Raw genomic sequence first — 27828 nt, 5'->3', positions numbered from 1 at the left:
AGCGGGAGATGTGGATTGGTCTGGATACTGTGATATTCGTGGGGTATTCTGTATTGTGTATGGACATCAGGTGAAGGAGTATTTGAGAACCAGGCGGTCAAGGTTGGGGTGTTGTTTTAATGTTGGTGATTGTTCACATTGCAGGATTTAGGATAGGATCCAGGTGTATCGTCCATATTCCACTTATTTTATTGGAGCGGTCAAAAGTAGATCGGCCACATGAAGGTTGTCATCTCCAACCGAGTCATTGATGTGAAATAGTTTACCGTGTTCTTTGATGAAAACATTATTTTGCTCTCAAGTTAGCAAGTTTTGGTAAATCATCAACAACATCGACTGCAAATCGTCCGAAAGGCAGTGCTGCGAGCATTTAACACCATGCCTTTGGGAGAAAGAGATGTGTACTTTTAAAAGGGGACACAAGGCAGAGCAGGGTTGAAATTGATGGACAGCAGATGTATTTCTTTATTTATTTTTTTTTTTTTTGGGGGGGGGGAGGTTCCTCAGTTGGACATGGTTTCTTGGGAGACAAACTAAAGAAAGCAACAGCAATTTTGACAGCGTTGCGAATGAGTCTGGAGGGGGGGGTGGGTGGTGGTAGGACAGAATCTCGATCAGGACTGTGGTTTGGCCTCGCGGTGAGTGGAGTGGAGTGGAGTCGTTCTGGCGTCTAGTGACTGTGCTGTAGTGAGAGTGGGGGAAGCCACCAAAGGTAACGAGTGTTTTGACATGAAGGATTGATTGTCATCCAATTGGAGGATATGAAATTTTGGGGTTTTCTGAAATTGGAAGCAATATAGGCCTGAATGGGAAGGATCTGCAGCAGTTTGTGGCTGCACCATATGCTTTGGAGAGGGGGAAAAAGCTCTTCGGAAGGGGGATCGAGAGGGAGGAAAACAAAAACCCAGCCCAAAAGGGAAGATGAAAGGCTCGAGGCTGAATGGGAGATGAAAGCAAAGAGGCTGGAGACTGAAAGAGAGATGGATGTGAAAAGGCTCGAGACTGAAATTGAATTGAAATGTCTCAAATTAGGAAGTGCTGTGGTAGGTCGAGCCAAAGAATGTGCATACCGTTGGATAGGCTGGAGCTCAAAATCTTGTGGTCTTTGTCAAGATTAACGATGACCAAGACAGCTACTACCTTCTGAGGTTTGAGCGTTTTGCTAGTAACAGTGGGTGGGACAGAGTACAATGAGCCACCTCATTCAGCGCTTTGTTCACTGTCAAAACGCTCGATGGGTATTCCAGGCTGTCAGATGTGGCAGCTGTTGATTATGACCTGTTGAAGGAAGCGCTTTATGAAGTGGTATGATCTATCCGAGGATGGCTGTAGGATAAAGTTCAGGAGTGTCAAACCAGAGTTAAGTATTCTGTGGTGAGGTTGACAAATCACTTGCTAAAGGCCCAGTCACACCTTGACGTTTTAGCCAATGTATGCCGATTTTTGAATTTTTTTTCTAAAACGCTGGCACACGTTGAATACGTTATGGGTAAGTTTTGATAACATTGAGAGCACGCTGAAAAACACTGCCATACGTCGTTGTACGCTGGCTTTAAACGTTGTACTTTTCGGTTGTCCTCAAATTTTTGCATGTTTGAAATTTCACGACGTATGCCGGCGTATGACTCACACGTTCCGCTGGCCACAAGTTGTGTGCACGGTCTGCGATCATTGACAGACGTCAGCACATGCTACTTGTAAGTTAATCATAAGTTGAGACACGCCGAGGTAATGTTTAGCGTACCCGAAACTTATTTCTAACCGATGATTAACGTGTTGTTGGCACGTTACGCGATCGTTGCCACACGTCGACAGACGTTACTTTTAAGTTACTCATAGGCTGAAAGACGTCAGTATAATGGATCGTCCTTCCGTCAGCGTCCACGGCCATGGCCAGGCCACTTATTTTCAGCATTCTTCAAACTTTTCTTCGGCATGACGAGGATGTTCACACTTCGATGTCTAGCTTGGCTATGATTCCAATTGTCCATCGGCAGCGTCTATTTAAAATAGTCGAGTTTGAGCGTTTTAACACGTTCAGAAGAAACGCTTCAAATTTCCAAACCTCAGCGTCAAAAAACAAAGGCGAGTGACAGCGATTTAAATCGTTCATTGTAAACAATGAAAATAGCTGAGTGGTGCTGTTTAAAAGTCGTTGAGTGTAAAAAAAATCCAATTGTTGAGCCCAAGCGTCTACTTTCAATAGTGGGGTTTGAGCGATTTAGCACGTTCAATAGAAACGATTAAAAATTCCGAGCGCCAGCGTCAAAAAACAAAGGCGAGTGACAGCAATTTAAATCGTTCATTGTAAACAATGAAAATAGCTGAGTGGTACCGTTTAAAAGTTGTTGAGTGTCAAAAAAATTCCAATTGTTGAGCGCAAGCATCTACTTTCAATAGTGGAGATGCAGCCATTTAAATCGTTGAGTGGCAGCCTATGAATAGCAAACCCCACGTCACCGGCAAAGATAAACTGCCGCACGATATGGATAAGTTAGGCTATCGTTGGGCATAGTTTGTGAACGCCGGCTACATGATAATTATTCGTTGGTATACCGTAGCTATAAGTTATCGAAGCGCTCTATGCACATTATTAGTTCATTGTGCATTTGTCCAACCCGTTATGAATAGACCTAAATCGTAAAAACAAGCCATAGCTCATTGTTGAAAAAGCCCCATAAAAAATTAGCCGCGAAGAACTTTGAACAATGGTGAAAAGATGTCTCCTACCCGTGGACACGCGGACGCAAGGACGATCCATCATAACCCACACCCTCCCCCTCACACTCACCTACGACTGCCAACATGAACAAACTACTACTAATACTAATACTAATACTGATACTGATACTGTTACTGATACTGTTACTGCTGACATGGACATCAACTCAAAAACACTGTTGGGTTCCCCTTTTATTAACACCATTTTTATATACCAATTCCCAAAACCGCTGGGAACACGTCTTTATATGGCAGTTGTAAGTTAGAAACACGTTCATTTATTTTTTTTTGTCGACCGGAAGACGTCATTGGAATACGTCTACATACGTCGATGTGTGTTGGGACTACGTAAAGAATTGGTTCAAAGCACGTCAAACATAAGTTAGAAATAAGTTTCGCGTAAAAAGACATTACCGCGACGTGTTTCGACTTATGAGTAGCTTATAAGTAGCCTTTGTGGACGTGTGTAAGCGTCCGCATATCGTGTGTAAAACTTATCCCCATCGCATGCGGAACGTGTGTCATACGCCAAGTACGTCGTAAAATTTTGAACATGTTTAAAATTTCTTGACGTACTCTACTTACTACGACGTATGATAGCGTACTTTAGCGTTGTACTCACGTATACCAAACTCATACCGTATTTGACGTGCCCCAACGTTTTAGACACATTTTTCTTTGGTCGGCATACGCTGGCAAGATCGCCAAGGTGTGACCGCGATGTTGACACTTCCATTTCTACGGCAGTTATGATTCGAATCGTTGTATGTCAGCCTTTTAATAGGCTACGTCAATACATCGTCGGCGATGCGTGCAACGCGCTATGCCTAAGTTAGACTATCGGTGGGCATCGGTTGTGTCGGCCGACAACAGGTTCAGCATTCGTTGGTATAAGTTATCTATAACACAACGAAACGTTCTGTGTCCATTACTAATGCGTTATACATAAGACCAAGTTGCTATGAATACGTCCGAATCTTTAAAAAAAAACATCAAAAGTTCAACGTAAGCCAGTGTTTTACATACATTTTAATACGTTGCCATCGCTGGCTAAAACGTCAAGGTGTGACCGGGCCTTAAGATGGATCGAACTCTGAGACTGGCCAGCCAATTTAATGACCTGTGTCACAGTATTTAACAAAGATTGGCTTTGTTCATATTGTTTGGGTTATGATGGTGATGCAATCCTCTGCAATTAGCGCAGTAGGGAAACCAGCAAATCTGCCAAGGTTTTATTCCTATTTTCCTGTCATAGTTTGGTCTTTTAATACAGACCCTGATGTTATTTTCAAGATCAAATCAAAAGGTGTAATTATGCAAAACAGAGCCGAAAGTAAAGATCACTGGATAATAAAGATATACCTCTGTGGTAAGCCTGGTGTTGGCTTTGTGGCAAGGGCGGCAGCTTGGGATCCTAGGATTCTGAGTTCAAGCCCCGTTGGGCCGCTGAATTAATACACCAGGGGGTTGACTCAGCCTGCCATCCTTCCGAGGTCGGCAAAATGAGCACCAGTGTACTGGTAAGGGGACACTGCATCAGCGGCAAAAATCCGCGTCCCAAACAATGATGCAACCAGCAGCCACAGGCTGCACTCGATAGCCACCTCTGTGGTCCTGGAGAAAAAAAACGAGTTGTATTGACACACTTTAGAAAACAAATAAACATCCCAACACTGCAGTGGCATTGGGTTTAGAGCGTTCGCTCCGAGTCCTGGAGATCAGTGGTTCCGTTCTGACCTGGCTGAATGAAACAAAAAAAATCTTTAAAAATGGCACATGTTGCTTCCTCGTTTGTCGCTCAGCATTTAGAGAATAGAGCACAAATGAACTGCGTGTGTGTTTGTGTGCGGAGGGAGGATGTTCTTTAATTCCTCTGACTGCCAAGAGAAAAGAGGCATCACAACATGGTCTCGCTGACGCCGAGAGTGCCCCGTGAAGTTGTCGCTTCCTCCAAGGTCACCAGCTATTTGTCTGGTGTTGCCTACTTTGCATGTGTCATTTGTACAACAGGTCCTCCTCCATGAGCCCTCGGCCTAGACCCTAAAAGAAAAAAACAAGAGCCGCGTCATAAAGGTTTTGTCTTCACCACAAGAAGAACAAGAAGAACAACGCAGAGCTCTCTTCGAGCCAGCGTTCGCAACGTGACGCGGCTAAAAAAAATGACGGGGAAATTTCATGTAATCTTGAAGTTTGAGAAAACTACAGTTGGTGGCTTTACAGTTTGTGGTTCACATTGCTGTGGTTGAATCTCTGCTCACCACCTTAATCAGGGATTCAAACTGTACACCACTTCTATTTCCTCTTTCTTGTGCAGCATATAGCTGTTGGTCATATAATTTGCTGGAAGTGCAACTGTGTTGCTGATGCTGTGCCCTCTGTAGGATCGAGCAAGAATTTTTTTTCATTTTTTGATTGTGTTGCCGATAGCTCGTCTCCTCTTCGCGAAGGACAACGTGGAATCTTTCATGTCCACCAACTAATGCTGACAGATGGGATTCTCGGTTTAACGTCCATCCGAGGGACGGTACATACATTGATGTCATCCTGCCTGTGAAACACCAAGATGACAGTTTATAGTTGGGCTGAGATTCAAACCCAGACTAAACAGTTCAGAAATGAATGTGCATGCCAAGGCTATCCTGCAAGCCCTGTACCATGCTCGTTACACTCCATCAAACAAATGCTTCAAGGAGATATTGACCTTGAGTCAATTTGTGTTTCCCAGCCTGGATCTGAAGCCAAGGTGTGGCAGTACCAATACCAAGCATGGCCGGATCATGGAGTGCCCGCGGAGCCGGGAGGCCTGTTGGGTTTCCTTGAAGAGGTGAAGAAAAGGGAGGAGAGCATCCCTGAAGCTGGCCCAATGATTGTTCACTGCAGGTGGGAGATCTAATTGATTTCAATTGTAGCTTTTTGAGCAGTGATTTGAGATAACTATTCTTGACGAGGAGGAATATATCTGATCTGGCTTTAATAAAATATAAAAACGACATGAAACTATAAAGATGAATCTGTCTGTCTTAGAATTGCAAGTTTAACTTTAACTTGACAGGAAGTGAAATTGTCAAGATCGGAGGTTAATGCTCCTTTTGTTTTGCCTTCATCAGCACAGGTATTGGAAGAACAGGAACTGTCATTATCATTGATATCTTGTTGGAGCTTATTCGACACAAAGGTAATGAATGCAGACACCACCATCAAAGGTTGTTTCGTTTTTAGGATGTGGAATTGATGTGCTCCATCTAGTATTTCCTATCCATTCCCATGCCTACCGATCACCCAGGCTCAAGAATTTGCTATCCATTTGACCTTGTACAGGTCCATTATTCAACGTCTTTTATCCAAAGCAAAATTGATTCTCAGTGACCTTCACCGATTAGGCTCTCTCCCTTTGTGAGTTTTGCGCTTTGTTTGCGCACGCAGGGCTGGAGTGTGAAATTGATATCCCCAAAAGTATCCAGCTTGTGCGGAGTCAGCGCTCGGGCATGGTGCAGACCGAGGCACAATACAAGTTTGTGTACCGCGCCTTGCTGCACTATGTGGAAACTTTGCAGAAGCGGCTGCATGAGGAACAGGTTTGCATTGTCATCCTATTTATGCACGCCTGTGGTCCTGTGGTCTCCTGCTTAAGCAGGGTTCGCACAGTCTTTGAAACTCCTTGAAATTCTGGGGAAAATAAAAAGCATTTTCCAGTGCAGTAAACCCTCAAATATCATTAGGTTCCTTGAAAAATTCCATGGTGGTTAAAATTGCGAGAGTGGAAACCAAGGGCCAATGGGAAAAGGGGGGTTCGGTTCCTGGATTTTGAGGAAATATAGAAGAAGGTGGGCAACTGCTAAAATAAATGCATCACAATTGAAATAAACATGTGATAAACATGTAATTATAAATATTATATATTGTTGTGGCCACGGATACCGAGACACCAGTTTGTCTATCAGGGGGAAGAATCCCCGGTTGTCCTCGGAAGAGCCGGACTTGGAGCCACCGCTCACAATTAACGTTGTGGTACGGTGGGTTGTTTTAGAACCACGAACGCCACCCAGTCAACCACGAGTTCCAGTGTCCACCGTCTAATTATGCCGTTTGACTAGAGGTCACGTGGTTACCTGAGCGGGGAGCGCGCCCTCGGCAAAGCACCAATCTTATCTTGATTAGATTTTCATTAGGACGGCCGAGCATTTTAACCGGTGGTGCGTGCCGATTATTTTTGGTCAAATCTGTGGTAATTACCTCCCAGTCTATCGATGTTCGGACAATGTGAGACAAATGGAAGGAAAGGACAAACGCGAACAGGTTGGAAGTCGATAAATAATTTATTAATAAGAAAATACATGATTAAAAAGAACTTTTTATTTTCTTTGGTAAATAAATGAATAAATTCCATAGCAATCAAAATGAATACTTAATCAAAATGACAGGAAAAAGACAGAGAGCAGATGCTTATCGGGGGTTGACTGACTTAGAACTAAACACAGACAAGGGTACCCAGCAGATCATTCAGGGGGGGGGGGGGAGTTATCTCGCTCACCAGAGAGAAGTCGTCCGTGAAGTGAAAACGTCCTGAAATGTGTGTGTGCGTGTCTTGTCCGTCGCCAGCACCCAGCCTTGCCATGCACCCACTCGTCAACAGCCTTGAACGCCAGTCGAGGTCTGGGGGGCACCGACATTGTCTGTCGCGGGTTTAGGTCCTGGTGCTGCGACACGGGCAGCTCCTCGCACTTCACGAAACTGGTGACGTCCAGTGACCCACACGGTCCGTTGGTGACTGACCCGCCCCTCACTCGTTGTGACCGACGCGTGCCTCACTCGTTGTCGGCGCTGCTCACACCCACACGTGCACTACACGCTCGCTTGCTCAAGCACTGGGAAGGACGAATTGTCTCGTTGTTGGCGTTGGTCAGACACCCACACGCTCGCACGCTTCCTCGCTTGCGCGCTTCCTCTCTGGCTCGCTTCTTCCCTCACGTGCTTCAACTCTCGCTTTCTTTTTGGCTTTCACGGACCTCTCCAATTCTTTTTATATACACGACCCGTCTCGGTGGGTGCAGAGTCCCCTCAAGCTCACCCCGCCCCACTTGCGCACTGTTACCATGCCAACCCGTGCGGCGTCAGCGCTCGCAAAATAAATATGTGCATAAACGTTGCTGAGGGAAAATAAGGCTGGTGTCGGCGGTCGTGAAAAATGTTATGCATAAATATGTCTGTCGTAAAGAAAAAAGCTTCCCATAAGAGAGGGGATCGTTCCTTTACCCTTCTCAACGCATCACATTTAAGATCCCATTAGACATGGGGATGGGGCTAATCTGAACATGCATTTCAGGAAATAACTGTCTAAGGACCTGGATGTGTGGATGCAGTTATCAGGCTGGATTCTGAAATCTGTAACAAAAAAAAAATATATATATATATATATATATATATATATATATATATATATATATATATATATATATATATATATATATATATATATATATATATATATATATATATATATATATATATATATAGCCTGATGTTGGCGCAGTGGTTAGGGCAGCGGCTTAGGATCCAAGAGGTCCTGAGTTCAAGCCCCGTTGGGCCACTGAATTAATACACCAGGGGGTTGACTCAGCCTGTCATCCTTCCAAGGTCGGCGAATGTACTGGGTGTATACCAATGTACTGGGCCGGTGTATACCCCGGTTAGAATAGGTGTACCAGATCCCTGTGTCGTAAGAGGCGACCAGGGTTGCGTCAGGAAGGGCATCCGGCGTAAAACCTGTGCCAAATCACGATGTGGATCATACGGATGATCCGCTGTGGCGACCCCGAACGGGAGCAGCCGAAAGAAGAATAAGATATATATATATATATATATATATATATATATATATATATATATATATATATATATATATATATATATATATGTATGTTAACATTAAATAAACATGGAAATAAAATAAATACAGGAGAAAATAAAAAAACACAAGACTTTTGCCTTTTAAATTTCTTATAAAACTGTAAGGTGGGTGAGGATAAACATATTACGTACTCGTTCATACTGTCCTCTGCCGTAAATAGAAAACACAAGACTTGCCTTGGGATGATGCTGTAAGAGCAGGGGGAGGGTGTTGGTGAGAAAGATGTGGATGTAGAACTTGCGATGGCTTTGATCATCAGGAGCATGATTGTCTCCTGCTGAATTGCCACATATAAGAAGGGTAAAACGATCCTAAGCAACCTTGACCCAGAGCAGATCTTTGCTGCTTGGAAAGGAAGGTATCGGATGGCATCCTCTTCCAAAATAATCCCGTCTCTTCGGCGTCTGCCATATTTGCACCGGATCCGTTGGTCCCAGGTGCCTTGTGGAAACATTAGTAAAGCCGCAATGATTTCTCCCGTGTTACCGGTCCACTCAAATGGCTATCTCTGCAATAGTTTCTCCCGTATTACCGTACGTTTACCGCACAGTCGATTTATTGATTCCATCATGGCAGCCCACAGATGCCGCACTTTGACTTCTTGCCAACTTACCTAAAAAGTTTTTTTTTTTTCTTTTTCTTTTGCACAATGTCATAACCTTTCTCTGCCTTTTGATACAACTAATGTTGTCATTTGTTTTCCATTTGGGCACCATTATTAGCTGTTGTGTGTCTACTCGATCTTGTAGATCGAGTATTGCACAGTATGTCATCTCCTTTTCGATGATAATTATTAATTATGAAATTTAGTTTTGTTCCCGTATGCTGGTCTGATTATTCCAATTAATGGTGCATGATAAACAAGACATGGGAGGTAATCGTACATGCGGACATAAACAATGACTCATCTGGCTCAAAAATCGCGATTGGCCAAAATTAAATACCACGATAACTAAATAGGAACACAATGGGTTGCCTGCGATTTGTCGAGCCTTTGGTATTACAAACCGCGATATTTGAGGATATCCTGGAAAGGCCTGAAAAAAGAAGTTGTCCAAGTCCTTGAAACCCCTGCGAAATCTAGAACATTGCGCAGATAAAATAATCGACCCCCCCCCCACCCCCAGACAAATTGATTTGATTTCGGTGAAGATCCAGATCCAAGCATGTTAAAGTTTTTATTTTTTGTTTAAAAAAAAAACAAAAAACAATTTTTTAAGTGATTCTTCACCATTGAGAGACAGGGCCAAAAACTATATACAGCACAATATATCAAAAAAGTTGTGGATGGATTATGACAAAACTTGGTGGATGAGTTGGGTAAGTGACAAGAACGAGCCGATTCAATTTGGGTTCAGGTCCGGTTCCAGATCTGGTCTGTCAGTGGGATACAAAACGTGAACTGTGTGAAATGTTGGACTGAACCGATTGTTTCAAACTTTCACAGAAAAGCAAGATGAAGGGAAGAGAGTACACGAACATCAAGTATTCTGTGGAGGTGGCGAGAGGCGAGGCCATCTGCCCCAACACGCCTGCTCCCTGTGAAGGTGCCGAAAGCTGAACCAGGCCATGACCTTTTCTTGTACAGCATAATTTATTGACCAGCCACGCCGATGCGCAAACTCGAGTCGCTCGATGCTTTCACCGGGTTTGCCTCAAGAGAAATGCTTCTAAGCTCGGCCTGCACGCCATCACTCGCTGTGCTTTACCCGAATTGTATTTTTGTAATTTTTTTTTTTTAATGCTTTCAAAGCAAACGTACAAGATAGTATAGTGCACATATGAAATAAATTGTGGTGAACTGGACTTTTGCTTGACACCTTTCTTCTTGGTGTGAAGACAGTACCGCAACGAAGATTGTGCTGGCAAAGTAAGCTCTGATATGCAAGATCGGTTTCTCCCCATCGTCTTTGGTATTATTTTTTTTAAATTATCGATTTGTTGTGTGTCAGTTGCGATTTTGGGGTTCCACTTTGTTTTTGTTTTGTTTTTTTTGCCATTATCCTTCCATTGCCTTGCCTGAAATACTTCATCATGACCTCACTATATGAAGGTATTGCTTCCAAAGCAAATGTGGCTCTGTGATAACTTCAGGGTAGATTTGTCTTTCGAGTTTGATCTCTGAAAATACGTATTTTCATTCATAAAATGACCAGCAGGGTGATTATTATTATTATTATTATTATTATTATTATTATTATTATTATTATTCTTTTTTTTGTAGGTAATTTAACTTTCAATGTGATTTTCAAAACATACCTTGGAGATGCTTCCAACAATTTTGACAACACTGTCCTTGGGCTGTGCCGACACCCGACAAATGCTTGAGTTGCCCAGCACCAGAGATCTTTCATTGGGCTGATCCGCATTAACTGCAAGGACTGCGTGAGCCAGACGGTCAGGAAGATTAAAACAAAAGTATGGGCCAAAACACGGCTTGGAGAGGAGACTGAAGAGCTAGCCTGAGGTGTGAGGCTGAAGAGAAAGAAAAATGTGAGGCAAGTTGGATATTAGATGAGAAAGGCCCTCCAAGACATTGCATCACAGCTGTGGAAGGGGATTACAAACTGGAGGACATCCTCCTCCCCTCCCTCACCTTTATAAATCTCTCCTCTCCCAGTAGAAATAATATTCATGATTCTTAATTGGTGCATGGTCTTTCTCTGAGGCATAATTATCAGAGGCCTCCGCATTTTTACTGTCTAGCAATCCAAGCTCTTATTAGTCTTGTGAGCCTGCCCTCCTCGCTGCGAGAGGAGGGCTTTTGCAATCGCTTCTGTGTCTGATGGTCGTCAAATTTTCACCATTTGAGCTTTTGTCAAATTTTCAACAAACCTTTATCATGATAATGTGGAGAAAATAATTTTAAAAATTGGGTCTAAACTCTCAATGTGAAAATGGCCAAGTCATTGTAACGATAAATGGCCCTTATTAACATTGTCACAGCGCATCAAGCATGAGACGGCCCATTTTTGCCCTCGCCGAAGGAGAGGGTATTGCATATTGGGGTCCGTTTGTCTGTCTGTTTGTCCGCACAGAACTTGTGTTTTTCTCTGCAACCGCTTGTCAGATCGAGACGAATTTTTCACCATCGGAGCGACTACTGATGTAGAATGATTTATTTATAATTATGACATCGTAGGTCACGTGGTGTGGCAACCATGTTGGAAAAACTTTGGACTTCGGTATCTCAAATTTCACCAAGGAAAAAATTGAAACTTGGTACATGGCAAGTACTCTTGATGGGGAATAAGCGTGATTTGTTTAAAGACGTCATAGGTGCCTTCATTCGGACATCAAAATTGCATGTGTAGAATGCCATCAGACGTAGAATGCCACGTCTGATCAGTATGGAATTCTTTCAGGGTCATCTCAATTATTTGAGGGTCATCTTTGAGGGTCAAATGAAAAATTTTGATGACTGCATCGGTTACATGATTTGGCAACCTTATTGTTTTTTTTTTTTTGTTTTTTTTTTACTTCCAAAATCTTCTCTTTATGACCGCCTATCCATGAGGAACAAAAGGTTCACATATGATGTCATAGGTCATATGGTTTGGCAGCCATGTTGGATTGACCCTCAAACTTATAAAAAATCTTCGACTCCAGAACGGCTGGACAGATCGAGGGGAAACTTCTCACAAATGTTCCCATGGGTGTACAAGTTTAAGGAATAATTAATTGATTGGTAACATGGTTTGGCAGCCATATTGAATTGAAGAAAAATATTAAATAATGTTTTCTCTGGAAACGCTTAATCGATCGACGTGGAACTTCACAATTATGATCCAGTCGTGATGGGGAATACATCTTTTAATTTTCAACTTGATCAGATGCGTGGTCTGGCAGCCAGAATTTTATTATTATTATTATTTTTTGATCTGGGTGCTTTTTTTTTAATTTTATTTTATTTTTGAATGAGGCTCACTTGGCTGTTCCTGGATGGGTTTGAGGGTAGACGAGTCGTAGCTGAAATGCAAATCCAACGCAGGTTCTTCGTGATGACTTAGTCCTTGCTTGTTCGGGTTCCTTCTGATGACTCCAATGCAGGGCTGAACCTATTTGGTCTTCCATTTGATTTGATTTGAATTTATTTTAATCCCATTCTAAATTCAATTGAATAATTTTTTTAATTGTTTTTTTAAACGGCATGGGTCAGGGTCAGGTGTTCAATCAAAGCGGGACGTCTTTGTACCCGGTCATGACTTCCAGCAGTTACAAAGTGGCAGTTATAATGTCTCTAATTACGTAACGCACCAGAACACAAACACCACACAAAACAAGTCCCGGCGAGCATCTGCAATCTCTGATTGCTCTTTTTTTTTTGTGTGATGGCTTCCGTGTTTATCATTGAGCATCGGTGTGTGTGTCCAGGCCATAACATCTTTACTCCTTGAGTTTTTGTCATCAACTCAACAAACCTTTATTATGAGAATATGGAATACACAAAGGAATAAAATGTACAATTTTTTTTCTGTTTTCGTCAAGTTTCGTTTGTGTAGAAAGCGGATGTGGACGGGCTTTGCATTTTAAGATGCTTTTGAGTTAAACACTGTTTCTAGTATGTAGTGACTGCTAAAGGGATACGTGACTCCACATGATTAGAGCATCGCCATGCATTGTCCCCTACACCTGGTGATGCCATTGAGATTCAAAAGGGAGTGGAAGTAGAGGGGACAACCAGCTTAACATCTTACAGGCTTCATGCTGACGAGTGAAAAATGCTGGGTTTATTCGCATGTTGTTCTGTTGCAAATTAAATTTGAGACAGACATGTCGGACGTGAATACTCTCTCGACTTGGTTCTTGCTGTCAAGCCAAACGGCATCACGTACGATATATAATAATTCCACTAGATCAACGATACTCATTACAAAACAATTAATCCTTTGAATCCTGAGCTCCTTGGACTTTTGGCACCCCCACTCTGGGCTCCCTGGAGAAAAATCTGGCCGCTCAGGGATATGGAGGTTTGAATAGCAGCTGGTAAACCGGCCACTCGGGTTCAAAGGGTCAAATACCAAAAGTTTTCAAGTTTGCATTATTTTATGGTCACTTCAAATTCTGATTGAAGAGGACCAGCATCATGATTCCATAAACAAACGTCGGTGGAAGCTAAAGTTGTAAAACAACAAGGTGGTTGTCCGAAATGAGAGTGCCAGTTGGCAACATGGCCAGTCTACAACTTACTGATCACAGACCCAATCCATCTCTTAAGCCTGGTGTTGGATTAACGGTTAAGGTGCTTGGCTTAAGACCGTCGGGGTCTTGAGTTCAAGCCCCTGTCCCACCGTTGCATTAACACCAGGTGGGGTTGACAGCCTGTCATCCTTCTGTGGTCGGAAAAATGAGTACCAGCTTGCTGGTCGTGGGGGCATTGCATCAGCGGCACAGCCGTACCCCCAGAAAATGATGCAGCCAAGCAGCCATGGGCTGTATACAAATAAATAAATCTGTGTCTTATGAGTTGCGTCATTCTTCGATCAGGGCCACTTCAAGCTGATGAAGAGTGTGGATGTACTTGGCAACCACAAAGGTGCGTGCTTTGTTTATGTCAAGCATGTTCAATCTGATTTAAGTCTGGAGATTTTGTCGGTCAGTCCATGCAAATGATGTCGGCCTGAAGTGCTATTTTAAAGTCTGCTGTGAATGGGGTGTTGTCATGGATTTAAAAAAACAACAGGTTGGGTTGTAGGAAGTACACGAACAATGATTTCATCCTTGTGTCCGATTTCATTTATAGCACCACTCTGAATGATATCAGTTATTCGGCTGACTTGAATGCCAGCCCATACCAGAAGGCAATGCAGTGCAGGCTGCAGAGCCAGGAGGCCTGTTGGGTTTCCTTGAAGAGGTGAAGAAAAGAGAGGAGAGCATCCCTGAAGCTGGCCCAATGATTGTTCACTGCAGGTGGGAGATCTAATTAATTTCAATTGTGGCTTTTTGAGCAGTGATTTGAGATAACTTCCATGGTCTTCTAATAAAGTTATTGGAAGATAACTTCCAATAATGCTGAGTGGTGGCACAAGTAATATATCAAGCTGTTAGTCGCTTCCATGGTCGCTGCCAGATTCCAACACATCCATCATTGGAAGACCATGTGAAATCTAGATTCTGTGAACAGGACATGGAACCATTGGGTTCACCCTCCAGTTGTGGTGATTACATGCGCTGCTGTCGGTGCAGTGTGAAGCAGGATGTAGAGCAATGTGGACCTCAACTGCTGGCATATAAAGCCTGATCTTTGAAGTGTGTGCTTCAAAACTTGGTTTAGTGCTCTTTGCAGGTCATTCTGGAGGTTGTGCTGTTTAAAAGCAGCGCAGTTCTGACAAGGGTGACAAGACAACGAGGGGTTGTAACTCTTGGGTGACCTGGATGATGTCAAGCCACTTCTTGAACCGTTATGACAAGTCATTCCTCAATGAACCATGCTGATGGTGTGAGCCAACCCATTTGGTGTGAGAAGATGCTAAGCCATTCCTCAGCTGCCACATGGGTGGCCAATTTGCAGTGTGTTGAAATGAGTTGTGCAGATTGTGTGCATTGGAGATGTGATTTGTTTGTGAATTTACAGGATCGTTCAGCTGATGATAAATCTCACTTTATGTTTTACAAGTCTTGTTTCCTGATTATTTTGTTGTTTTCATGTTTTTAAAGTCAGTGTTGGCTTGGGATATTCGAGTCCTGAGTTCAAGCCCTGTTTTCCTCTGAATTAACACTAGGTGGGGTTGACTGAGCCTGCCATCCTCCTGAGGTCGGCAAAATGAGTACCAGTGGACTGGGGTCGGGGCACTGCATCAGCAGCAGAGTCATGCCCCAACAAAATGATAGCTACCTTGCAGCCAAACTGCAACTTGAAAGAAGAATAAGAAGATTGGGTTGTGTTTTTTTTCTTTTTTTCCTGAATAGCCATAGTTTAAATACACACGACGAAGAAATTTCTGTCCCGTGGAAACCCCAAGTTTATTTTGCAATTGAAAAGTTGTTGCTTAATTATTCGAGTACATTGTAAGATTATAGCAGAACTCGGTGATTACTTTATGGCTGTGAGTGCAGCTGGACCGCTGATGCAGTCCCCCCACCCCCCCACCCCCCATTACCAGTGAGCTGGTTCTCATTTTGCTGACCTCAGAAGGATGACAGGTTGATACAACCCACCTGGTGTAAATTCAATGGACGACAGGGGCTCAAACTCTGGACCCTAATATCTTAAGCCAGCCACTTTAACCGTTAAGCCAACACCACGCTAACTAGGTGATAAACATACAAAAAATGAAAAGCAAAATTAACCGCAGTTTTTGCTGGTGTTTTGATCTTGGCCACTCGTGGCATCGGTTTCCAGAATATGCAAGTCGAGTGCAAAGTATCCTTTGCAAACTTTGTTTGTGTCATTTTAAAAATCGAGATCTGATGGGGTTTGCAGGGGGGTTGCCCCCCCCCCCAAAGAGGTATTTGCTTTCCCCTCAGAAACGACACACACACACACACACACACACACACACAGTTTCAATGAAACTTGACCACAACCTTTATCGCTTGTGATGTACCAAAGCTTGTTCACACCATTCTAAATAAATAGATTTTTTTTTCATCCACAGGTATTTACTTTCTTTTCCGTTGTATATTTTGTGGGTCGTGCATGCCTTCCAGTGGTTACCTGGTTATCTTATCGTATACCTTGTAGAGGCTCGTAAAAGAGCTGGTACACTGAACGGATCAGGACGTAACATAAACAGCCAAAAACAGGATGCAGAATATGTATGTATGTATGTATGTATGTATGTATGTATGTATGTATGTATGGGGTGAATGTCGTGAATTTTGCAGAAATACCATTTCTGATAAATGCATATATATATATATTTTTTTTTTGTGTAGTAATTTACATTACTCACACAGTGCTGACCCTTTCTCATTCAATGCCAGCAATTTTAGTTGCTTTACTGTTGTGTTTATAGCTTCTGTGGAGACATTTAAACCAGACGGCTGGTTGTTAAGATTCATTGCTGGAATATCTAACAAAGGGTGTGAACTGTACACCCCATCTAGTTCACACTCCAGTTGCATTGATATTGGCCATTACATGTGCTTACTGATGGTGCATTGTGAAGCGAGGTGGAACTCATACCGCTGGTAAGATGCAAATCCTCCCAATCACATTATGGTGTGAGCTGTACATCTCTCGAGGTATCTCAAGGAGATGGGGATGGACCGGGCAACTGCCTGGGGGATGGTCAGACGGAGGACGCTGGAGTACTGGCGTAAAGTGGACGTGGTGACATGCTGCTACCATACCTGACCTGTACGCCCCCCTTCAGTTCACCCTCCAGCAAAATTAACTGCAGTTTTTACTCCAATCATTGCACATATATCACAGGTAAGACAGTCATTAGTACACATCTGTGATACTGATTCAGGACCACATCATTTGCGTTGATTGACCTGAAAAATCTCCAGACTCAAATCAGATTGAACGTGCTTGACGTAAACAGAGGAGGCACTCTGGTGGTCGCCAAGTCCACCTACAGTTGTTGAAAACTTTCACATTGTTGTTGCATTTTGTGGTAAATCAAATTTGTGTTTTAAATAATTATACTTATTTTTATTTTATAACTTTTTGTGTTTTTCAATGTCACACATTCTTCAATGAAGTTTTGTTCATTTAACAAGGATGAGTGTAAATCCCAGAGTTGTCTGAGGGTCCGGAGGTAGTGAACTTTCCTCTGAACTGGCTCACCTGGGCTCGATTCTCGACCCAAGTATAAACTATTGGATTGGTGTTTCGCAGGCAGAACGTTGCGTCAGGAGGCCAACCCTCCCATGGACCGGGTGTCCCGTCTGCTAGGATTAGTTGGTGGCCATTCGATCCAACAGCGTCTTTCGCAAATAGTAGTCAAACTATCGCCGGTACCCTGAACAAATTCCAAATTCCTGCTTTAACCAGCAGAGGGCATTGCATCAGCATCACAGCCGCACCCTCAGCCAATGATGCTACCCTCAGATGGAAACAGCACCTTGTGCTGCATGCGGAAAAGAAGATTGAGACTCGAAATGTGACATTATACCAAGCAGGGTGAGCAGGTGATATTTTATATTTGTGGTAGGTTTTATTATTCCAGACATTTCCCCACCACCTTGTGCTTCCTGTGAACTTGAAAGCTGGACATCTGAACACGCATTTTGCACGTCCGCTCCCGATGGCTGATTGAGAGTCACGATTGCTTGAGCCGACCCATCTGCCTCATAATGATGAAGCGGAGTTTAGCATTAATTCTCAGTATTTATTTTTAATTTGAACTTTCCTTTATTAGGATTGAAACGCGTTTCGTTTCGTTGATGTGATGTTGCACGAAGTGCTGGCGCTAATTTTAACATCAAGCTCAGAAGCAACTGTTCACTTTAAATCCAATTTTATTTATTTGGTGCAATCAATCAAACAAAATTATCAAGATACACATAACCTTCGGGAGCTCAGGAAATCTTTGATATGGTGAAGATTTGGCACTGTTCCCCACCATTTTAAAGAAGGTGGTATACCACTATCTTATGTCCAAAAACATTTTGGTCTTTCGAAAACTCCTCTTGTCGGAGGGTGCATTGGTTACTTGGCAGGTTAACCCTTTGAACCCGAGCGGCCGGTTTACCAGCCGCTACTCAAACCTCCATATGCCCGTGCGGCCGGATTTTTCTCCAGGGAGCCCAGGGTGGTGAAGCTGAAAGTCAAGGAGCTCAGGGTTCAAAGGGTTAAGTGCAAATGGGAACCATTTGGTGTAGTTTTCCAATCTTTGTATAATTTTGCATACATAAAGTTCAGCTGTATGACAAACTTTTAAATTTGAAATGCCCGATGCTTTATCAAAAAGAACACTCAGGTATTGTGATTAAACAATTTAAAATGACTTTCTTCGCCCGAGTCCAATTTGATCACAATTCAAAATTGCCCTTAGTCACAACTTATCCTGAGATTACCGCATATCAAAAGTTGGCCTCCAAAGCCCGCTGCAGATCAGGCATCCTCCGTTGTGCCAAGTCAGTTCTTGGAAAAAAAAAATTGGACCTCGGCCTTTGTAGTTCATTGGAGTACTGTAATGCTCACCTCGTGTGGACTGGGGTTCTCTGCATCACGTCTGTCTCTTCTGAAATCCAAAGCTCTCGAGATTATTGGAATCTCCCGTGATGAAGCTGAAGCAGTGTTGCTTTCGCATCGCAGACAGGTTGCTGGCTTTTTTTATTTTACTGCATCTCCTCTGGTCTCGATCCCTCAGCTGTTTTAGCTATCTAACCTGCTGCTCACCCCAGGACTGACACGTTCTTCCAATAACTTCCTTCTATCTAAACTCCCAAAAATCCAGGCTTACTGCACATCTACACTCCTTTGTTCCCTTGGGGGCTTCCAAAAAGTGGTACACCACCATCGCATGTCATCCTCCATCCCTACTAGTGATCTTTTCTACTCCCATGAACCTCACCTCATCCAACACTATTGCATGCTTACAAGTGACGAAGTTTCCTCCCTCCCTCTCCTCCATTCCTGTTGTTTCATTCCCTTAATTCATTCACCTGTACACTGAACTGTCATAGCATTGCCTTTTTGCACTATCACCTTGCTCTTCCATAAGCCTAGATTTTGTATACCTCAAAAACCACAACTGAAATCAGAATTACTACTCTTACCCCTTATTAAAAAAATCACGATTTCCTTGCCATTGTTCCTTTTAAATAAAAATATTCACCAATTGTACAAAATCGATAGGTTGATTCCCCCCTCATCTATGTGGTTTTTCATCTTTTTATTTTACATTCAGGCTCATGGAAAAGCTTGTACATTTATTGTAGGCAGGACTAGGACCTTAGACGGTATCATTTTACATTACTTAAAGACAGAAGAGAACTGAAAAATTGACTATGGGATTTGAACCTGGTAGCGATCTCCAGGGCACTATGAAGTACATTATGTAAGTGAGATAAGGATGGGTTACCTGAAATGGCTCACAAGCTTCTGAAAGAAGTCAACACACTTGGTAGAAAGGGTTATGCCTCTGCACAATGAAAGACATGGAGAACTTACTAAGTTCATCGAATGATCAGCTGCGCGTACTGCAAACTCCCGACCATGTGGGTGCAAGGTGCAAGGCCCGAGTGGACAGGCGTGAGCTACACAAACCCCCAACAGATCGCTACTAGTGAATGGACTGTTTCTGGATTAGGTGCTTCTGAAAACTCATGGGAAGGATGTATCTGGGGCTTGTGAATGTACACTGTACAGGGTAAATTTATGATTAATCATGTTGGGGTGGGGCGGGGGAGGAGATATTGAATCTGTAAGGGCTGTTATAAATATATTTTTTGGTTCCAGGGCCACAAGAGACTTTCAGATTTTGTGAATTTGAATTACAGATTTCGTTTTTCAGATTTCGTGAATTTAAATTACAGATTTCGTGAATTTAAATTGCAGATTTCGTGAATTTGAATTACAGATTTCGTTTTTCAGATTTCGTGAATTTAAATTACAGATTTCGTGAATTTAAATTGCAGATTTCGTGAATTTGAATTACAGATTTCGTTTTTCAGATTTCGTGAATTTAAATTACAGATTTCGTTTTTCAGATTTCGTGAATTTGAATTACAGATTTCGTTTTTCAGATTTCGTGAATTTGAATTACAGATTTCGTGCTTCCAGCGGCAAGTTAAAAGTGCTCTGCGAGCTGAACAGTCACTGAAAACACACAAACAGCGAATACGCAAAAGGTCTCGTTTCGCATTCATACGTAATTTCGAAGGTCGCCATATTGAAAACGGCTTAGTCACTCTTTATCATATTATGCATATGTGCTGGGGGTACCCGACAAAATAAATACCCTCTTCCCGCACGTGAAGAGACGACTCGTCCTTTTCGCCCTAAACACATGGCAGATGGCAAGCGGTTTAACCACCGACCTCTTGCTGGACGGAGAGGATATTAACACCATATTTAGTTCCCACAGGGAATGGTAGTACCAGTAACAGAAACCCCCCCCCCCCCCCACACACACAATTTTCCCATTCTGGGTACAAAAAAAAAACAAAACTTCATGGTATAGCGAGGAAGGGATGAGAATTTAAAAAGCAATGAACTGATGAGTCAGGCAGTGGGGCCACAGTTGGATACAACAACCAAGTGTATAACTTCCAGTGAGATTGCAAGTGTTGGACTAGTGTTCCCATCTAAACCCGTGGTTGATGATCCAAAGAGCCCAGGTTCAAACTCCATATGTTTTCACATTCAGTGGACAACTCGTCCGTGAAGGGGTGAGTCGGTCTGCTTTGGTGGAAAAATAACGAGCTTCGAAGGACGAGCTGCCGAAACTTCATTTCATCGTCTCTCCCAAGGCAGCCAGCAAAGCTTGCTCAATTAGTTGAGAAAATGAGTTGTCTTTATGTTTATCCACGTATCACCGTCCTTGCCACGCACATAAAAGCATCACTGATGTCTGCTGATGTCTTTGTCTTGCAAGCTTTTCCATGAGCCATTGTTTTAAATCAAAAGAGGAAGCAAGAAAAGGAATCCTGGACAATAACTACAAGATGAACCCACGAGCTTAAATATCATGAAATGCATTATCGGTTAAAACTCTAAAATGTAATATATCAAAATGAACTGAATCTCACAACGGCTGTGGATCAACAGGCTGGGAAACAGATACGGAATGTGACTTGGTGTCTATCTCACAATCGTGAACGTTCTACAGAACAACCACGTTGCAAATCTGGCCAAAGCTGCGAATGGACAGCCGTTGCCTTATGATGTGCAAGCTCTGGCCCAAGCCAAAAAAAAGATTTGGTTCCAAACCAATTATCTGACGTGTTATTAATCTTATTAATAATTTTCTCTTTCTCTTTCTCTTTCTCTTTCTCTCTCTGGGATGCTTATTATTGGCTTTCCATGTTGCTACTTACCTCTTCTGAACTGATCTCCATCTCCATCTCAGCGTCAGTGTCGAGTGGTGGGATTACTATTTGCAGATCCTTCCAATTTTTCAAATGGCGTTTCTCCCCTGTCTTAAGCTTTTGGAACACAAAGCTTTTGATTTTGAGTACTGGGTATGTGCAACCTTGGTACGTTCCTGACACGCCCCAGTCCTGTCCGCAGATGCTGTGGAACATCTTGGCATTCTTGTAGAAGCCATCAAAACAGATTGGCTCATGGTGAGGTCGTTTTTTAATTGAATCTTCAAATCCAGGCTTGATCACAGTATGGTGTGCATTCTACGGACAATATGGTCAGGGGATAGATATTGGCCATACAGTTAATAATGTAGCATTACATTTCAAAATTATCGATATCTATTGCACTTCCGATATTTACAATCACGACCTCTCAACTGAAACTTCACACGTATATATTGCAACGGATTCGGCCGAACAGGCGGCGACAAGGGACCACCAACGATGAACTCCCAAGATGCTGATGCGGAGGCATTCTGCGCACATGCGGCGAATCTTCGGGCGATGGAGTTACGTTTTCATCAATTTCACCAAGCGGCTATTTCAGTTCGCCCGCACGGGTTTACGGGCGAATTTCGATTGTGATGGAGGATGAGGCCATGGCTCAAAAGATACAGAAAAGAGCTTTAAAAGCGACAGGTGTAATAAATGATAGGGATGGGATGGTAACAATTTCTCGACTCTTATTCGCACTAATCTTATCACAGACAAACCCGATGGGGAACACAAGGCGCACAGGAGAATTGACAGAAATGTAAGCTTGTGTGGTGGTCTTCCCTGTGAAATGCCAGGACGTGCTGTGCAGACTTGTCTGGAGATATGAAAGTGGTCGCGTGACTTCAGACCCAACTTCCAGTCTGGTATCACCTTCGAGTCTTTGCGGCTCAATTGAGGATCTCCGCACCTAGCTGTCAAAGGCTGTGGAGAGATGGGCGTCTCAGCTGTACTCTATTGGAGCGAACCTCTGTGGCTCTGTCGATCATAATCCCAGGCTGTTTTGTCTGTGGCTGAGCATCTTGCTCTCTGTCGATAGCTGACTGTCTTGGGGACAAGCGTTGCTGCCTTTTATAGGCAGCGCCTCTGCCCCCTCCCCCTCCCATCCTGCTGTACGGGTGTTGCGCACGTGCTCTCGCAACGCTGAACACACCTTGAGATGTTAATATTGTAAAACCTGTGTTTGAGACGTTTGATGGAAGATGTAGAGAAGAAACAGACACGAGGGTACCATCCGATTCTGGTAAATGCTAATCGGAGTTTACAAACGTTTACGCCAACATTCCGTGAGAGAAAAGTGATGCACAATTAAGCCCTCATTCACCTCCAAGTAATTTTCATAAATATAATCTATACATTGGTATTGTTTAGGCCACCATGGGGGCAGTGTAAAATCCATAGGAGGTGAAGTAGAGGACACGGAGATGGTAGCACCAGAGACGACGGGGTTTAGCATGATAAAACAGGCCACAAAGTCTGATAATGTAGTGTGTTGACCACAGGGACAGAAGGGAAGATAATCATGGGGTGCAATAATGTAGAGACCACAAAGGTGGTAGAAATAGAAACTATAGGGAGTTTGGTAGTGTATGTATCACCCGCCCCAGAGCAAGAACCCGAGGAGATGGATGAGTGCCTGGGTGCTGTTTGGAACTAATGTGTGCAGTGCCTGCAGGCCCAGGAGGAGGAGCAATTTGTGGACAACACCATGTACGGTGACCTGGTAGATATGTAACCTTCTGGAGGAGCAGGCGGTCTTCACCAGCTACCCGGCCACCCCCACGTGATGTGGACACTTGCCAGGAAAGCATTCCTGGGTTGGAAGCTCATCCAAATGTTGTATGTGTGTGTTTACACCGATATTAGGGCCCTGTCACACCTTGACGTTTTAGCCAGCGTATGGCAAGGTATCAAAATGTATGTAAAATGCTGGCGTACGCTGAACTATTGATGTTTTTTCCCAGTTTTGAACGTATTCATAACGAGTTGGACGTATGCATAATGTATTAGTAACGTACACAGAACGTTTCGATTACATATAGATAACTTATATCAACGAATGCTGAGCGTGTTGTCGGCGTTCACAACCTATGCCCAACGATAGTCTAACTTATGCATAGCGCGCGGCAGCGTATCGCCGACGATCACGTGGCGTAGGCTATTAAAAGGCTGCGGCTCGACGATTCAAATCATAACCGCACTAGACATCGAAGTGTTAAGGCCCTGTCACACCTTGACGTTTTAGCCAGCGTATGCCGACGTATGAAAAATTTGCCGAATACGCTGGCACACGTCGAATACATTATGGGTAAGTTTTGTATATGTCGTAGCATGCTGGCATACGTCGTAGTACGCCGACTACGTCGACAAATTTTCAGCATGTTGAAAATCTTTCGACGTACTCGGCGTATGACACATGTTCCGCATACGCTGGCCATAAGTTGTACTCACGTTACGCGATCGTTGACACACGTCGGCACACGTTACTTGTAAGTTACTCATAAGTCGAAACACGTCGAGGTAATGGTTAGCGTCAGTGTTCCAGACTCCCTGTTTTTTTGTTTTTTTTTCTTCGGTATGACGGTGATGTTGACACTTTGATTTCGAGTGCGGTTATGATTTAAATCGTTGAGCGGTAGCCTATTAATTGTATTATATTATATAAAATTAAGTTTCGGGTACGCTAACCATTACCTCGACGTGTTTCGACTTATGAGTAACTTACAAGTAACGTGTGTCAACGATCGCGTAACGTGCCTACAATACGTTACTCATAGGTTAGAAATAAGTTTTGGGTACGCTAAACATTACCTCGACGTGTTTCGACTTATGAGTAACTTACAAGTAACGTGTGTCAACGATCGCGTAACGTGCCTACAGCTTATGGCCAGCATTATGCGGAACGTGTGAGTCATACGCTGGCATACGTCGAAAAATTTCAAGCATGGAAAATTTTTCTAACAGCTCGGCGTACTACGACGTATGCCAGTGTACTACGACGTATGCCAGTGTGCTCTTAACGTATACAAAACTTACCCATAACGTATTCGACGTGTGCCGGCGTTTTAGACAAATTTTTCATACGTCGGCATACGCTGGCTAAATCGTCAAGGTGTGACATGCCTTTAGTGGAGTGAGTGCAATGTAAGCACTGGTTATGGCTGCAGGGAAAGGTGGAAGAGAAGCTCTGCCATCCAGTAGATAAGGCCAGATTTGTTAGACGGTAGATATTGGTCGGACCGCACAGACAGAGGGTGTTTACTTGGGCTCAGCTCCGAGAGCTGAGATGGAAAGTTGCCCTGGGTTCAGTGGAGTCTGAGAAGAAAAGGAGGTGGCTGTTTGAGGTAGTTGTACCAGGCACACAAGCCATGGAGGAAAGGTGCCTCAGCCAGAAAGCTCATTCCTTGTCTGTCTGTTTTCACCCATAATTAATATTCTTAATCCTTTCCCACTGTATTTTCTCACCTCCCCACACAGCCGAAACATCAACAGGACGAGTCCGCATGTGCGAGATCAGAGAGACTGCACCAGCATGGCATTCCCATCTAAACCCGTCGTTTCAACACATGACACCAATGTGACGTAGGCACGTGGGCAGGGGAAATTTGGCAGTGCAGAGAGAAGCCTTGGAAGCCGGCTGTCTTCAATCCGTTTGGGAGACCGGGTCTGCTACAATATTGTTGCGGGGATGGACAGATGGGGCTAACGGGAGTAAGATAAAGCAGATATTCCGTTCATAAATGTATCGTATCAGTGTTAGATTTTTGGGTGAAACGATAGGTCACGTGTCGAAGTGTATTCCAGTAGAAATGCGGAGTCCCCCCCCCCCCCGCCATATACAGTGCCTCAGAAAGTATTCATACCCCTCGACTTTTTTCCACATTTTGGTGTGTTACATCCAGCTTTTATATTTTTTTATATACAATGTATAATTGTATTCCAAAAAATATACATTGTTCACTATTGACTTTCTCAACAATCCTCTTATTGTATATATTTTGGTGTACATTAAGAGCTCATGCACAGAACGTATAACAAAGAGTGCAGGAGACAAGAGTGGTGGGAGAGGGTATGGTGTACGAGGTGCAGTGGAACACGAGAAGCAAGAGTGTTAGCATCAAATCTGCTTTATTGCGCGTCCGGATGTACATTCCTGCTACCCCTAGCGGGCGAGTCATGATATACGAAAACCCAATCACGTGATACAGCACAGAGGGAAGCACAAAACAGTGTGGAACAGAGACATTAGGAGATCGGTGGAGCAGAGAGGGATGCGGTGGGGTACACAGGGTAAACAAGATGGACACTACAGGGACTTTCAGGAAAGAAAGCAGGGAATTTGAAGGTTGGTTTGGGGTGGATTAACGGGGGTAGAAAAGATCATGGTTTTGGATGGGGGAAGATAAGAGATGGTGGTGAACAGCAGTTTTGAAGACCTGGAGGGAAGAGTGGGATTGAAGGGAATGTGGAAGCTTGTTCCAGAGGTGGGGAAAAAGAGGAATGAAAGAGTGTGGTGAAACTACCAAAATCAAGCATCACTGCTCACCTCCAGAGGGTTGCCTTGAGCGCCTTGCGGAAATATGGGGGAACAGAGCAGGGAAGGGCGGGGGGGGGGGCAAGGCCGAAGAGGAGATGGTAGAAGACAGACAGACCACCGACTTGCCTGCGGTGAGAGTTGGAGACCCAAAGACAGCTTCATCGCGGGAGATACCAGTGATCCTAAATGCCTTGGTTTCCACAACGTGAAGCCGAGAAAAGTGGGAGCACCAGCCCAAAGGGGTGAGCAGTACTCCATCAGGCTGCGGTGACTGGCTTTGGAGGCCAGCTTAGAAATGTGGCTTTTCCAGGAAAGATCATGGCAGATAGTGAGACACAGAAGCTTGAAAGAAAGGACTTCTTCAAGATGATTGTTGAGAAAGTCGATTGGGGGGGGGGGTGGTTTCCAGATGGCCCTTTCGGAGAGACATAGTGAGAGTGTGAGATTTGTCAGACTTGAAAGACATATTTCAAGTGGTGGACCAGTTTGTGATTAAATCCTGGTCTGCAGAGAGCTGCTCGCCAATCTGAGGGATGGCAGAGGGTGGAGTCATCAGCAAAGAGAAAAAGAGGATTTTCCAGAGAGTCTGAGAGATCATTGATGAAAATCAAAAAAAGCACAGGGCCCAGAACACTGCCTTGAGGGATTCCAGCCTGGACAGGAAGAGTGGATGAAAGAATTCAAAGACCACATGCTGACTGTGACAGGAGAGGAAGTCTGCGAGCCAAGAGTGGAGATTGCTTTGGATACCATAGGAAGAGAGTTTGGTGAGCAGGGCAGGGTGCCAGACCGTATTGAAAGCACGTGATACGTCTTGGGAAATGGCTCTGATCTCATATCTCGAATTGAGAAACCCCATCCATTGTTGGGAAAGCAGAAGCAGCATATCCAGGGTAGAGTGACCTGGTCTGAATTCAAATTGATGATCGGAAATCAAGCCATTGGAGAAGACAAAGGATTTCATGTCTGAAGTGATGATGGATTTCATAACCTTGCTGATGATTGGGAGAAGACTGATTGGTCTAGATGCAGGGATCTGTTTTTGCACCTTTTTTTATGCAGAGCGGTAATGTTTGCTGATTTCCATGCGGATGGCAGATGATCTTGAGCAAATGAGAGGGTGAATAGAACTGAGAGAGGGTGAGCATATAGGACACGTTGGCTGATGCGGTCTGGACCGGTTGCAGAATCTGAATCAAGGTTTGACAGCAAACTCTTCACCTAGTCAGGAGAAAAGGACACAGTGTCCAGGAACAGCTGGGTGCGACTAGTTAAGGTGGGTACATTAAGTGATGGGCTTGGGACACAAGATATTTCAGCAAACACGGAGTTTAAGCATTCAGCCTTTTTAGGTGCAGTATCAGCTGTGCAGCCATTTGAGGTAAGGGAAGGGATGGAGAGGGAACATACACCAGAAACAGACTTAACGAGATGCCACCAGGATTTGGCGGAGGGAGACAGGTTTGAGATTTCAGACTTCAGATTGGAAAGATGTTGTTTCCTGGCTCTCCTGAGGGTAGACGCACACTCCGAGCTTTGTGGAAGGAAGCCTGATTTTAAAATGAATTAAATTTAATTTTTGTCACCAATATACTCAAAATACCCCATTAATGACAAAGTGAAAATGTTTTCGAAATTTTGACAAATTAATTCAAAACAAAAAGCTGAAATGTCTTCATACCCC

The 27828-nt window shown here is 43.6% G+C and overlaps 2 protein-coding genes across 7 annotated transcripts in view; one reads left to right on the top strand and one right to left on the bottom strand.

Annotated features, from left to right (window-relative positions):
- Nucleotides 1-13100, top strand: part of LOC147019108 (tyrosine-protein phosphatase non-receptor type 11-like) — a 76405-nt gene extending 63305 nt beyond the window's left edge. For 5 of the 6 annotated variants that reach the window (XM_085899415.1, XM_085899413.1, XM_085899414.1 and 2 more), the window contains 4 exons: nt 5447-5601; nt 5829-5896; nt 6145-6296; nt 10077-13100. In XM_085899415.1, coding sequence (XP_085755541.1) covers nt 5447-5601; nt 5829-5896; nt 6145-6296; nt 10077-10190 — 489 coding nt within the window. In that variant the 3' untranslated portion in view covers nt 10191-13100. The remainder of the gene's footprint in view (nt 1-5446; nt 5602-5828; nt 5897-6144; nt 6297-10076) is intronic. The other variant, XR_015062642.1, reaches the window with a different exon arrangement.
- Nucleotides 13101-18022: 4922 nt separating this feature from the next.
- Nucleotides 18023-27828, bottom strand: part of RIGI (RNA sensor RIG-I) — a 78285-nt gene continuing 68479 nt past the window's right edge. Inside the window, exon 18 of the mRNA XM_085899411.1 lies at nt 18023-21874. Coding sequence (XP_085755537.1) covers nt 21539-21874 — 336 coding nt within the window. The 3' untranslated portion in view covers nt 18023-21538. The remainder of the gene's footprint in view (nt 21875-27828) is intronic.

The sequence above is a fragment of the Eptatretus burgeri genome, chromosome 10 (assembly GCF_056783735.1).
Source record: "Eptatretus burgeri isolate ZD-2024b chromosome 10, Ebu_testis_v1, whole genome shotgun sequence".
Lineage (NCBI taxonomy): Eukaryota > Metazoa > Chordata > Myxini > Myxiniformes > Myxinidae > Eptatretus > Eptatretus burgeri.
This window is presented reverse-complemented; position numbering and strand designations above follow the sequence as displayed.